The sequence below is a fragment of the Epinephelus lanceolatus genome, chromosome 8 (genome assembly GCF_041903045.1).
Source record: "Epinephelus lanceolatus isolate andai-2023 chromosome 8, ASM4190304v1, whole genome shotgun sequence".
In the NCBI taxonomy this organism is placed as follows: domain Eukaryota; kingdom Metazoa; phylum Chordata; class Actinopteri; order Perciformes; family Serranidae; genus Epinephelus; species Epinephelus lanceolatus.
The window spans coordinates 2,173,842-2,187,893 of NC_135741.1; the positions used below are offsets into that span (position 1 = coordinate 2,173,842).

At 41.9% G+C, this 14,052-nt stretch overlaps 1 protein-coding gene across 2 annotated transcripts in view; it reads left to right on the plus strand.

Annotated features, from left to right (window-relative positions):
• The window catches only part of LOC117257991 (deoxyribonuclease-1-like), a 37,719-nt gene extending 26,477 nt beyond the window's left edge, over positions 1–11,242 (plus strand). Inside the window, exons 6-11 of one of the 2 annotated variants that reach the window (XM_078169712.1) lie at positions 1,400–1,486; positions 3,867–3,964; positions 4,293–4,405; positions 6,877–7,034; positions 7,249–7,345; positions 9,271–11,242. In XM_078169712.1, coding sequence (XP_078025838.1) covers positions 1,400–1,486; positions 3,867–3,964; positions 4,293–4,405; positions 6,877–7,034; positions 7,249–7,345; positions 9,271–9,393 — 676 coding nt within the window. In that variant the 3' untranslated portion in view covers positions 9,394–11,242. The remainder of the gene's footprint in view (positions 1–1,399; positions 1,487–3,866; positions 3,965–4,292; positions 4,406–6,876; positions 7,035–7,248; positions 7,346–9,270) is intronic. The other variant, XM_078169714.1, reaches the window with a different exon arrangement.
• The last annotated feature ends 2,810 nt before the right edge of the window (positions 11,243–14,052 follow it).

Consider the following 14,052-nt stretch of genomic DNA (forward strand, 5'->3'; position numbering starts at 1 on the left):
TGTGTAAGCGGGGAACATAGAACCTTTTTTGCAGGGTTAAGTGGGGAACAAAGAACCCGGGAAACATAGAACCCTGGGAACATAGATACACTCCCCTAAAATCAACCTGCGTAGTTGTCCCTCCATTGTGACATTAGAAAGTGTCACATTTATCTTGCAAGTGTACTCTTCTTCAACGTTTGCTTTACTTCCTGGATTTTTCCCACATGGAAACACACGAATCAACTCTAGGCAATTATACAGCTCTGTAACAACATTAGTCCCTGATTCAGATCAAAGGAGACGACTCTAGCTCTGAAAGCAGTCTTACCTATGTTGTAAGTTTATTTTGAAAATATGCACGCAACGAGCAGAACCTGTACATTTCCTGTGAACACAGAAATGTGTTTTGAAACAACACAATACATAATAGACATCAATTAAGAAGCCATACGTGAATGTCCAATACTGACGCAGGAGGGTACCTAGAGTGTCAGTTTTGAACCTGTAGGTCCACTGACAAAGTGTCAGTACTTGACGAGTTGGGATGAGAGCGGGTCAATCTTTGACGAAGCATCTGACATCTAAAACACGACAAGGAGCCCCAAAGAGACACAATAAAATGTTACCCATTATTACAGGCACTCATTTATAAGATGTCACAAGCCCAAAACATTTGAGAACCACCGGTTTAATCTTTAAGGATGTGTTGTATTTTATAATCCTATCACGTCATTTTAATGTAAAATATTTGACTTTAAAGTGACCAGCAGTTACCAGATAAATTTAGTTTGGTAAAAAGTACAATATTAACCTCTGAAATGTAGTGGAATAGAAATAGAACGTAGAGTGAAATGAAAATACTCAAGTAAAGTAAAGTACATCAATTCTGTGTACTGTACTTGAGTCAACGCAGTTAGTCACTCTCCACCACGGGGCTGTCCCAACAGCTAGGCTACTTTAGCTTCAGTGCTAACCAGCTCAGATGAAGAGCAGCTGGTGAAAGATTCGTCATCATGTGTTGATGCTGTAAATATTAGATGTTGAATCAGGATTTTTGGTTTGCTTAGAGTTCAGGTGTCAGTCAGGTGTACTGCAGTGACTGTCTCCAGGTACACACAAGCACAATGATACCTGCTATGGGGGAATTTTAATTTTTTATGTTGTGAGCGTGAACCATTGAACTTAAAATACAAAAACTGGTGGTGAGAACATGTGAGCTGAGATGTCAGGGTGAATGTGGGTGGGAAGTAGAGTGAAATCTGTGTTATCACCATTTATAAACTTTCCCAAAATCCCCAGACCCCAGAGGGACTGAGTGTTCAGAGTGGAGGTGAACACTCTGGGATGTATTGCTGTATTGACTGATGTCTGTTTGCTTCATTTTAATAATCACCAGTTTCTCTTTGTCTGTGTTGAGGTATGACAAGTTCAGCTACCGAGCAGTTTCCAGTAAGGCTCTGGGAAAGTCTCCCAACAACATGCAGCAGTACGTTTTCATCTACAGGTAAGACACAGTGCCGTGATCCACTTCTGTACCTGCTAGTTCAGGAAGAGGAACTCACCTGAGCACACCTGGGGCCGGATTAACAAACACTCCAAGAATACTCTAATAATAAACTTTGACCTCAGTGACGACGTGTGGTCGACCCAGTTGCTAGTCATGATACATTCTTTTAAAAGATGTGATTGGTCCCCACAGGTATGCCTGTTTTTGTGAGCCTGCAAGGCATGTTGCCAAATATGTTAGTGTCGTGATCACTTCTGTTTCTGGTGTTATGTCATCGGGTGGGAGCAAGCCACAACTTCTGGGGCTGAAAAAATGACGCCACCACCAAATGCCAAAAACTGCAGTTCCTCTAATGGCCACTTGAGGCTGGCTCCAAAACAGAGTCAATCAAGCCCGTTCTCATTCCAAAGTCGTCAAATACTGCCGCCTCTTCAGTGATTTCAGCACCAGACACGGACTCTGCGGTATGATACACCGCCAGGCGGCGTCAGTTTGCAACAAAACCAGACGGAACCTTTTATGGTGTTATGATACGCCACCTGGTGGATGGGTGGCACCTGTCGCAGCAGTATGAGACACTGGTGGATGAGGTCAGTTTGAAACGCTGCCCGCACATAGAATAAGGGGCTGGAAAGTCCCTAAAGGAAGCGGTGGTGGATGGATCCAACAAACCCTGGCCCTTACCTGAGAGACTGGTCTTTGTTTCCATTGTAGAGCCAAACCATGATGTTTTTTCCTAAACCTAACCACATGCTTTTGTCATTGGTTGTGGCGTCCCGGAACGTCAAGAGCAGACACACAAGGATACCTTACAACCACTTTTTGGCTGAAGCAAAAGAGTGAATGACCCTTTCTAGAGCCAGTGTTTGGTTTGTCCATTCTGGGCTACTGTAGAAATATTGTGGTGCAACATAGCGATCTCTGTAGACGAAGACCTGCTCCCTGTGTGGATATAAATGTGTCATAACAAAAACACAACAATTCTTATTTTCAGTCAATCAATTTTATTTATAAAGCCCAATATCACAAATCACAATTTGCCTCACAGGGCTTTACAGCATACGGCATCCCTCTGTCCTTATGACCCTCACAGCTGATCAGGAAAAACTCCCCAAAAAACCCTTTAACTTGGGAAAAAAACGGTAGAAAGCTCAGGAAGAGCAACTGAGGAGGGATCCCTCTTCCAGGACGGACAGACGTGCAATAGATGTCGTACAGAACAGATCAGCATAATAAATTAACAGTAATCCGCATGACACAATGAGACAGAGAGAGAGAGAGAGAGAGAGAGAGAGAGAGAGAGATGCAGGACAGATGGTAATGATAATAGCTTACAACAACATTAAAGTAATAACATGTTGTTGGTATATATTAATATCTGATAGTATACATATGTGACAATAATCATATGTGTATAATAAATAGCAGTAACATGCAGTGACATGAGTGTTGCAAAGGAGAGAGAGAAGGAGAGAAGGTGCCCGGTGTATTATCGGGGGGTCCTCCGGCAGACTAGGCCTAAGTCAGCCTAACTAGGGGCTGGTACAGGGCAAGCCTGAGCCAGCCCTAACTATAAGCTTTATCAAAGAGGAAAGTCTTAAGTCTAGTCTTAAATGTGGAGACGGTGTCTGCCTCCCGGACCGTAACAGGAAGATGATTCCACAGGAGAGGAGCCTGATAGCTGAAGGCTCTGGCTATTGATTATACACTAAAGAAAACCTACTTATTATATTATATTCGATTTCTGCTGATATTTCCTCCCAAATTCTGCACACTGGCTAAGATGCTTAATGAAAATTTTTCATCTTTACCAGGATCTTGTCTTAACTTTAAGGGCAAATTCATAGAAATTGTCTTAATTCTAAAAAATCTTCTTAGAATTTTGTCTAAGAAAATAATGTATGACATCGACATACCAGCAGAGTTCAACTTTTTGGTCGAGTATAAACCATCTTTTTTATAGAGGTTGTAAATCCTGCTCAAAATAATCAAATGCTTCCTCAAACTATGTATTTAGCAACTATTTCAGTGATAGACCGTCTGATTTCAGATCAATTAATTTAATTGATTGTGATAAAAAAATAATTACTAAAGCCATGAATAACATACTAGCACAAATTCTACCAAATATCATCCATCACAATCAAACTGGATTTATACAAACAGATTTAAAAACTAATACGAGAACATGTCTGTCCTTAATACAGTTTGCAAAAAAGTATAAGAAGGAACTAACTCTAATGCTGTTGATGCAGAAAGAGCCTTCGATCGAGCTGAACTGACAATAAGACTGAAATGAAAACACATATACAGTCCGTCCTTTCTTCTTTTCCTCCACCAGCAAATCTGACCTCTGTGTCTTCTTCTGTCCAAACAGGATGGAGACAGTGAATGTGACAGATAAGCATCAGTACCAGAAGAAACAGTCGTTCGTCAGAGAGCCGTTCGCCGTTCACTTCCAAAGCAGCAAAATCGGTCAGTGGATGCAAAACACAACAGATTTCCCTTTTTTTAGCCAAATTAGCTCAGTGATACAGGAGGACGTGTATACAGGATATGCAGAGGTGGAACAAACTACAGAAAAACCTGCCTTTTAAAAGTTCATAGTCTGCTGCCACAGAGGCTGATATGGTCCAGTCAGATGTGTGAGAGGACGCCTCTGTATGTCTGAATGGTCTTTGATGCTTCAGGTTCAATATCAGAGCTGATTCTAAACTTTTCAGAGGAGCTGTGATTGACTGACTTTCACTCTTCCTCCTTCCCTCTCTCCTCCCTCCCTTTCTTCCTTCTTTCTGTTCTGCAGCAATCAAGAACTTTATTTTGGTTGCCCTGCACACTGATCCCGGTCAGGCCGTCAAGGAGATCGACCGGCTCTACGACGTCTTTGTTGAAGTCAGCAACAAATGGGAAAACCAGGTGAGGAAATGGGATTCGATGTGAAGGAAGAGTCTGCTGGTCAGAGCCTTCCAGACTAGGGCCGTAATCACCTATTTCACATTTGAAGGGGTGGCCTTTTCTATCAACACCTTCTGCAACCCAACCCTCCAGGGGGGGTCTGGGGGAACATTTCAGAAACTGAACAGCTAAACTGACCATTTCAGAGCATTTGGAAACAGAAATCTGAGATCAGGGGTTCTCAAAGTTTTAATGACTGAGTTCCACTTTAGGGAGCCAACGTATAACTGAAGACAGCATGAGAAAAGTGCTCACACTGATTTTTTTATGACTTTGTAAATTACTCTGTTATGACGTACTAACACTTTACAATAACAGTAAGAGTCGACAGTGATGAAGCCTACGTCTGTGGTTCCCAACTGCTGGGTCACAGGTCCACTCTGAATGGACCGTGAGTGACTAACAAACATGTCAAGTTTGTTAATGACACACTTTATTTTTAAGTACAGTGAAGTTGTGGCACAGAGCTTTTATTCTGAAGTGCTGTTTCCTGCTATAGAGTGAGTGACTAACTGACAGCTACTTGACAGAAACAGCAAACAAGCTCAACGACAGAAGTGTGACACTGAATATATTAAACTGTGTGGACCTTGAATTAATGACTACAGAGAAATCTGGACCCTGTGACTGGACCAGTTGGGAACCAATGGCCTACGTAACACTCATATTACATCACTGTCGGTTTAATGTGTCACAAAAGTAACGCATTACAGTAATGTATTAGGTTATAGCTAGGGATGGGTCACGATTTTCGAATTTTCGAATAGTCGTTTTATTTTGAAAAATTGATTTTTTTAATGCGACTATTACTATTCGCCGTCTTATTTCCCCTCTTTATTTGACATGCAATTCAGCTCCTAACCACACGAGGGCAGTATAGGATTGCTACAGCGGTGTGAGATGGGCTACCAGCTAGTTTGATGCTCTTCTACAAACAGGAGAAACATGCAGAGACTACCAGAGTCATCAAAAAGTTCCGTGTGGAACAACTTCGACAAAATAAACGAAAATGAGGTGCAGTGCAAACTCTGTGAGGCAAAACTTGCGTATCACAAGTCTACAACAAGTATGCACAGTCATTTGAGAGCGAGGCACGCAGGAGGCGGCGAGGGACCGTACGGCCGGGCTCAGCGGCGCGACACGTCTGCAGCACGACTTCTATTTTTGTCGCGCTACGCTCCCCTACGCGACCCTCCAGCAGATAAAAACTACATGAAATAGTGTGCTAAACGAGCACAATGTGTTTTTAAATGAATAAACCATTATCAGAGGTGATATGTAATGATTTTTTTTCACGCATTTACCCATGTTTATCCGTGACATTGTGTAAATGTCCGTGGTGGACATTTGAAAGCGAGTAGATGACAAACAGTACAGTAAACTTGTAGATAACTCAAATATATGTAATAACTTAGGTGGAAAATGCTTTAACATTTCATGCAGCCTACATGCAGCCTCTCGGCTCAGCAAACGGTAAACAACCCCGCTGGCTTCTCTACGGGTCGCTTCTATACACAGTCAGTGGAGCCCAAATGAATACGCCGCGACGCTACGCTGTACGTTTGCAGCCGGTCGAGCCCGGCCGTAATGATGAATGGATCTCTGTGTGCGTGGCTCTGGGGAGGGGGGGGGGGGGGTGATTATTTGAAAAATCGTCGAATACTTGCCATGATTTTCGAATAGTGTTTTTGCTTGTGCTGCCCATCCCTAGTTATAGCAGTAACAGAGTAGAGTAACACATTACCAGCAGGATGTGGGGTAATATTATCACATTCACAATGTCACATAATGCGTTACCATCTGAAATAAACTGTTTATTGACTTCATCGTTCATTCACCCACACTGATCCACATCGCTCCACTTGCACCAGTGCGTCACCAGAAAAACATCCCCCCAAGGTTGTTGTGTGTTGTCATGTCACCACAGACTATAGAAGGGTGCCAGTGGTCGGCACATCCGGGTGACGCTGTACTGTGTGTGATCAGGTTCAGTGTGTTTCCATTAATATAATGTCCTCAGCGTATCCCACTCTTCTTCTGCGTCCTAAGGCTGCCTGAAAGCAGCGGAGATAAGGAGCTGGACTCCAGTTTGTTTTCTTCTCATCCTGGTGATCGGCACATCTGGGTGATGTTAGTATATGTTGGGTGTGTTTCCATTCACATCTCCTACAGCTGCAGAGCAACACTGATATGCACACATGCACAAACAGGACCTTTTACATGCATTAAATGGAGAGATGTCAGAGTGAGGGGGCTGCCCATGAACTTGCCCAACACTGTATTACAGTCTTAGTTTCCACTTTTTAATATGTTTAAAACTAATCAAGCAGTGAGACAGTAAAGTGTTTGACTCTGCTCGTACCTTCAAACAGCAGTCGAGCAACAGCTTGAACCAGTCGCGATAATAATAGCGATTGTGTGTGTTTGTGTAGAATGTGATGTTCCTGGGAGATTTCCACGCCGGCTGTGCCCACATGACGCGAGCTGACAAGAAAAAGATCAGACTGTTCACCAACTCCAGTTTTTTCTGGCTGATCGGAGACAAAGTGGACACCACCGTCACCGAGGACACCACCTGTGCTTATGACAGGTAGGTGTGACAGAGACAGACGACAGGAGGGGAAGAGGAATGAAGACAGAAATGAGTGGGTGAGAGGGAGGACGTGAGGAGAGAAGCTTGAGATGTGAAGAAGGACATGAAGGGAATCTACTATGTTTTTGCATAGTTTTGAATATCTGAATATTTTTTTAGCCCCAGATTTCAGCTGACACTTTTCATGTGTGTGTGTGTCTGTGTGTGGCAGGATTGTGGTACATGGGAAATCCTTCCTGAGGGCCATCACTCCGTTCTCTGCAAAAGTCTTCAACTATGTCAAAGAATTCAAACTCACCAAGGCCAAGGTTTGTCTGTTTGTCTGTATCTGTGTGTCTAAAGCCCCGTTTTCACCGAGCAGTCAGGTTCAGTTCAGTTTGGCTTGTTTGGCTTTTTTTCTGTCTCCACAGTGTAAAGTTGTGGATGGTCCCAACAGAAGCGTTCCTTAGCGTCCCCATGTTTGGTCCCCCCTCTGTTGGGGTACCTAGCACACAGATCTGGTACTAAAAGGTGGAGCTAGAAACCCTGCAGTCTGATTGGTCAGTAGAGGACGCTCACTCTGGTTTTATGTAACCTCTGTTCATACATCAGTAAACTACAACTATAAAATGAAAGAGAAAAAAATAACTTCATTCACTGGGCCGACTGCCGGCAACTTTTAAGGTGGAACGTTAACTTGTAATGTTACTCAATGCATGAGTTGATGACGTGAATCCATCAGCACACCTTAAATTTCACTGTGACAACTTTGACCATCACTTTAGTTTTTATATGACACACACTTTTAGTAATGACTTTAAAAATATAGATGAATTTGGAGCGGATTATGTGAAGGTCATATATTCTAATCCTCACTTCCTGTGGGCTACAGCAACACTAAACCCCTGAGCTTGCCTGAGAAGGACTAAATGCACAAAGCTGCTATTTTTAAATATCCCATGGAGAGAGACTCTCACTGCAGCCTGTTCTATTTTGTTGTGAAAATGTCGGTGCGGTAGAAACTCTAAACAGACCGAGGGTCTAGGTACCATGTCTGAAGGGTTACTGTTGGTTCCAAAGGTGCTGGACTGAAAGGGTTTGGTGGAGACGAGTCTTTAGTGTCTGTTTTCCTTCTTTTTTAACGACATGACTGTATTGAAATACAAACCTACATTGCTCTAAGGACGACACCGTCCCTTTGTCAGTCTGTTAGTCCAGCACTGTGTTTCAGACTGAAGTGTCTCAACATCTGTTGAGGTGATTGTGATGAAATGTGGTTCATCCCTTATGTTTCCCCTTTGATAATAAACTGTAATAACTTTGTTGATCCTCTCACTACATCCAGCACCATCATCAGGTCAATATTTTCATGTGTCCAACACTTTGGTTTATGACCAAATACCTGCAGAGCTAACAACATTCCCATCAGCTCAAACCAATCAGCAGTGACTCGACATCTCTCTCGACAAGCTTTGATTGGCTTAAGTGTTTTTCCACCCAGTGAGCACAACAAGCTTTTAAATTGCAAAAAACAGAATCTTAGGTGAGGGCAGTGACTTAAGCTGGGCAGACACCATGCGTTTTTATTCATCTTGCACATTGTGTTTACTCACATTGCACATTTTAATCAGCCTGTCTGCACAACCAGAACCTGCGACCTTCTATACTCTCGCTGTAGGGATCAGTCGACCAGCACGGGACTCTTGGTTGTGTTGCCCCGTCACAGGTTTATTACAGTTCATTCAAACGAGAGCTGTGACCTCAAGAATCTTAACAAAGAGAGATAAATGCAGAGATCTTCTATGAACGGAAAGTAAGAAGAAAAAAGACAAATCCGGAGCCACAGGTGAAAGATACAGTCTGTTCTGTAGTGAAGTTCAGTTTAATATCACAGCAGTCTAATTTAATATTTTTATTGATATTAAAACAAGCTCATCGCAGTTTCTAACTTTTTTAGTTTAGTTAATGCCAGTGTTGATCAGATGTCGTGACCTCAAACTGCTCATCGAATTACCACCGATCTGACAGAAACTTGGCCTTACTCTGAATTCGGAGCCAGTCCAGTAAGAGAGGCTCACACTGCCTCAGCATTAACTGTGAACATCTGTTGTTGCTTCATCTTTCCTTTAAAGTTTCATCTTTTTGTTTAAATGCTCTGCAGTTTTTCATGTTTAACTCCATAATGCACACAGAAACAGGTCGACTGTGATGGACCTGTTGTTTGACTCTGTGCTCTGTTGCTTCTGTCTGCCAGGCGCTGGCGTTAAGCAACAACTACCCGCTGGAGGTGAGACTAAAGAACTCTGCCCTTCTCCTTCAGGCCACGCCCCTCCTGATCCTCCTGAGTGTCTCTGTGATCATTCAGTCCTTCCTGTGATCGTCTGCATCAGTCTTGAGGTGTAACTGCTCTAAAAGCCTTTTGTCATCCAGAGAGTCGTCGATACTTTGAACCATGTTAGAAGAAACTAGATCTCTCACAGTAATCAAAGTAACACAGAGTTTCTAATAGATGTTTGAGTTTACCTGGATTATTGTGTCATGTGACTAAAGTAAAGCTGACTGAGCCCATATCACAAAATTTGGTTTCAGTCTGACACCAAGTAATACAGGGCAAGATATTGATACCAATACTTTCTTATTATTAAAAGCTACTTATATACTTTTATATAGCGGAGAGCAGCGCGTCGTGACTTATGAGGTGAATAATCAGTCCGTTAAAGTAACAGCTAATGGCGACCAAGATTGACTAAGATATTATTAACTAGGCTACTACCTGAATAATCCTCACCTCAGCCTCTTTGACGCGGTGCACTGTGCATGCTCAGCGGTATGTGGAGAAGCAAAGAGTACATGCATTAAATGTGTTTAGGCAACACGTTCTCATCCCAAGTCGTCACATGCCTGCCCCTCATTGAAATGACTGAGTCACCGTACGGCAGTGTGACAGCAGCTTAAGGTACCAGAGTGCATTAAACAAAGCATCAAAATAGAGCTTGTTTATCAAAACAGTTGCCAGAGGAGGATCCCCCAGGGTCCTCTGACAGGCGTCCGGCCTCGGCCCAAAATGTTGTCAAATCCCAGAAACACCCCTGCGGACATGTGCACGACCGCTGATTGGCCCCTGACCTCCTGGCAAAACAAGCCAAGCATCCCTGTACTAGAGTCTGCAAACACTGAATTAAATCATGACTTTGGAGACCTAAACATGACCATCATTTATTATCTCCACATTATAAAGGGCATGCCAAAATACAGTCACTTAATGGGGTCATTCATTTGCTTTAGGGGCTTTAAAACACGACGACTTTAATGTGTGCTTTATCTAATTTCATCCACACAATCATCCAGGAGATGTTGTTTGTCCTCACATCACAAATAAATAAAAAAGGCAGCACTGAAACAGTAAACAAATCAGCCAATAATGCTGCAAATATATGGACATTAATTAATTAATTGGTTATTGTATTTCCCTGCTGGACTGGTTTGTTTGTCCTGTGAAACACTGATGAGTCACAGTAAAGCAGTGGACGGTGACAGAGTCTCAAACTCAACACACGACACGAAGACGTTTAAATCAAAGATGTTCAGATTTATACTCAAACTGCAGATTTTATGCTTCACAGCAAAACCTCCTCCTGGTGCCGTTTAGATGATGCCAAATACTGTCATGAAATTATAATGATAACAATAAATTAATTAGTGGTTATTCATCGTTTATTAGGGACAACGGAGCAGTAAGTCTGGTCCACATGGCTGCGTGGTTCTGGTTTCTGGCTTTCAGACAATTGATCAAGTTTTTATCTAAAGTGCCGTTCAGCACACATGATAATAATAATAATAATAATCATGTGTACAGGATGGTGGGGAGGCAGCATCGTTGGCACACAGCAGTCCTGGATCAGAGGACTTTAGGTTTTTATACTCTCTTAATGAATGTAAATACTGTATATGAAATTTTAATAACACGTCATGAACTGTTGGGCTTTTTTAGGAGGTGAATGGACTGTTATTGTTTCAGAGGTCATATTTCCTCATTTTTCCCGTCATCTTGTCACCTGTTTTTTCTCTTGCCACCTCAGGTCTGTTTGACTTGTACAGAAACTGATGTAAATATTTGAAATACGTCAGGAACTTCTGAAACATTTATTGGTTATGTGTTTTTATGTGTTTTTAATGTTCAGTAAAGTTTTTTATGTTGAAATTAAAATGCTGAGGATGTCATTATAGATGAAGACTGACTGACTGATTTGTACATACTCTTTAAAAGTTGAATTTTTCAAATGATTAGACAAGATTTTTATATTATTAATTTGATTGATTTTGGAAGAGCTCATATTTGCCACTAGATGGCAGCAGAGAGCCAACAGTGTTGGTGTGTGTTAAACAACCTGCTCAGCACACTCACTTCAAATCACACCACAAAACAGTTTGCAAACCCTGTTATTCTAAAAAAGATAAACAGAGCTGAAATAAAGTGATTATTAGTGATATAGCTCGTTATGGTCAACATAACAGGCTTACAGTGCCTCAGTGTTGTTTTAACCTCATGGAAACTGTTCAGACACACCAGTTATTTGCATATTAGTCAAAACAGAGTTCACTTCCTCTTTTGCAAAAACATGTTTGGTATCATTTTGTTGGACCACAGCCACAAACCAATAGTGACCACCAGCTGTACTGAATGATAATTAGGGCAGCGACATGAATAAATAAAGCTTCATTCTCAGCCCCATCTCACTCACACACACACACACACACACACTCTGACCTAACACCAACACTACCTAGTCAGATCAGGCCTAAAGAAACAGTTCCATCAGTCTGGGTTTCTTCTCTTTGTGTCCCATAATTTAACCACAGCTTTCCAACCTGCCAACTGTAAAATGATCTGAATTCTGATTAATATATTTTTTATATACTTGAAAATATTTGGGGTGAATATTGAGCCAGACTAAAGCTGCGTTCATACTCCTTCATCATAACATTGCACGCTGATCTTTGACCCTCTTCCTCATATATGTGTTACCTTGGAGATAATACAAAACGCCATTCCACAAGCTCTCCAGAGACGGAGGTCAACCCTGAGAGCTCTGCTGTTGTTACTTTGCAATGTGTGTAGTTTTAACTTTTAAGTAATAACTGTATACACTGTAGATTCTAACATGCTGTCTGAAGCCCAGTTCAGACAGAGGGTGATTCCTACCGACTTTGGTGAACTCCTGACTTTCACTCTAGTGCCACCATGAGGGTGACATTTGTGGTTGTGACTGAAATATCTTTATAACAAATCAAATGTCATGACATTTACAAAAGATATTCAAGATCCCAAGATTATACATTCTAACAACTTTGATGATCGTCTGACTTTTTCTCTCGCAAATTTGTGGTCCCCAGAGGATAAATTGTGTAAGTTTGATCTCCTGACTTTTGTACAATATTTTGATTTGTGACCAAATATCTTCAAACTAATGACACTCCCATCAGCTTCAGCTGTACTTTGTGTTTTATTGGAAATTAGCAAAAGTTAGCATGCTATAACAGGGAATGTGGGCAAAGTGAACACATTTTAGCATATTCATGTTAGCATTTTCCATTGTAGGCATGTTAGCATGCTGATTTGACCTTTCAGCTCAGGTACAACCTCAGAGCTGCCAAAAATACCAGGATGTTCTACTGCATGCAGTTGGATTTTGCAGTATGAAAGCCAGCATGCTTCTCTGGCTATTCTGACCCACAATCCTTTGCAAAGCAGGAATAACGTCACGTCAACTGAACCACAAACAGATGGCAGATTGTTGACAGCTGACAGACGAATGAAGGCGCATTTAAGTGACAGTAATAATAAGAACATGAATTGTTTAAGTGAACAAAAGAATCATAAAATAACCAACAACAAAAGGACACAACTATAAAAATAACAATAACAGAGAAATGAAAATACTGTTATGAATATTAGGATTCATTTATGCTCAACGTTAGAGACAGAGATGAGACAGACGGAGTCTTCTGTCCATATTCTACGTTCATTTTGTATTTATTTGTGCACATTTTCTGAGAGCTTACAGATACAGATGAAACAGAGCAGCATCCCGCAGCGTCACCAGAGATCATGGAGGCAGTGTAGTGTGTTTAAGGGAGATAAAACTGTAGGAGACGACAAAGAAGTTGAAATAATGGCGGAACGTAACTAATTGGTAATATACAGTAATATATTGTGAAAATAGTGAAAAGAATTCTCTGTATTCTGCGTCCATAACGACCTCCTCCACTGTCGCCTCATTTGTTGTCGTCAGAAACTTTTGACTTCGCCCTCTGGTGCCGTCTATTGGCTGTATCTATCATAAAGGACACATGGAAGTATGAGGGAGGTGACGTTTACAATGTTTAAATTAACATATCTATTTTCAAACATACAGACAGTATAAGACAGATTTGTGATGAGACGAAACTGTCTCAGAAGCACAGAGAGTTGTTGACTAGAGATGATACGCCGTCTCATGGCGGTCACTTCCTGTCAACGTTACAGATCAGAAGCACAGAGAGTTGTTGACTAGAGATGATACGCCGTCTCATGGCGGTCACTTCCTGTCAACGTTACAGATCAGAAGTACAGAGAGTTGTTGACTAGAGATGATACGCCGTCTCATGGCGGTCACTTCCTGTCAACGTTACAGATCAGAAGCACAGAGAGTTGTTGACTAGAGATGATACGCCGTCTCATGGCGGTCACTTCCTGTCAACGTTACAGATCAGAAGCACAGAGAGTTGTTGACTAGAGATGATACGCCGTCTCATGGCGGTCACTTCCTGTCAACGTTACAGATCAGAAGCACAGAGAGTTGTTGACTAGAGATGATACGCCGTCTCATGGCGGTCACTTCCTGTCAACGTTACAGATCAGAAGCACAGAGAGTTGTTGACTAGAGATGATACGCCGTCTCATGGCGGTCACTTCCTGTCAACGTTACAGATCAGAAGCACAGAGAGTTGTTGACTAGAGATGATACGCCGTCTCATGGCGGTCACTTCCTGTCAA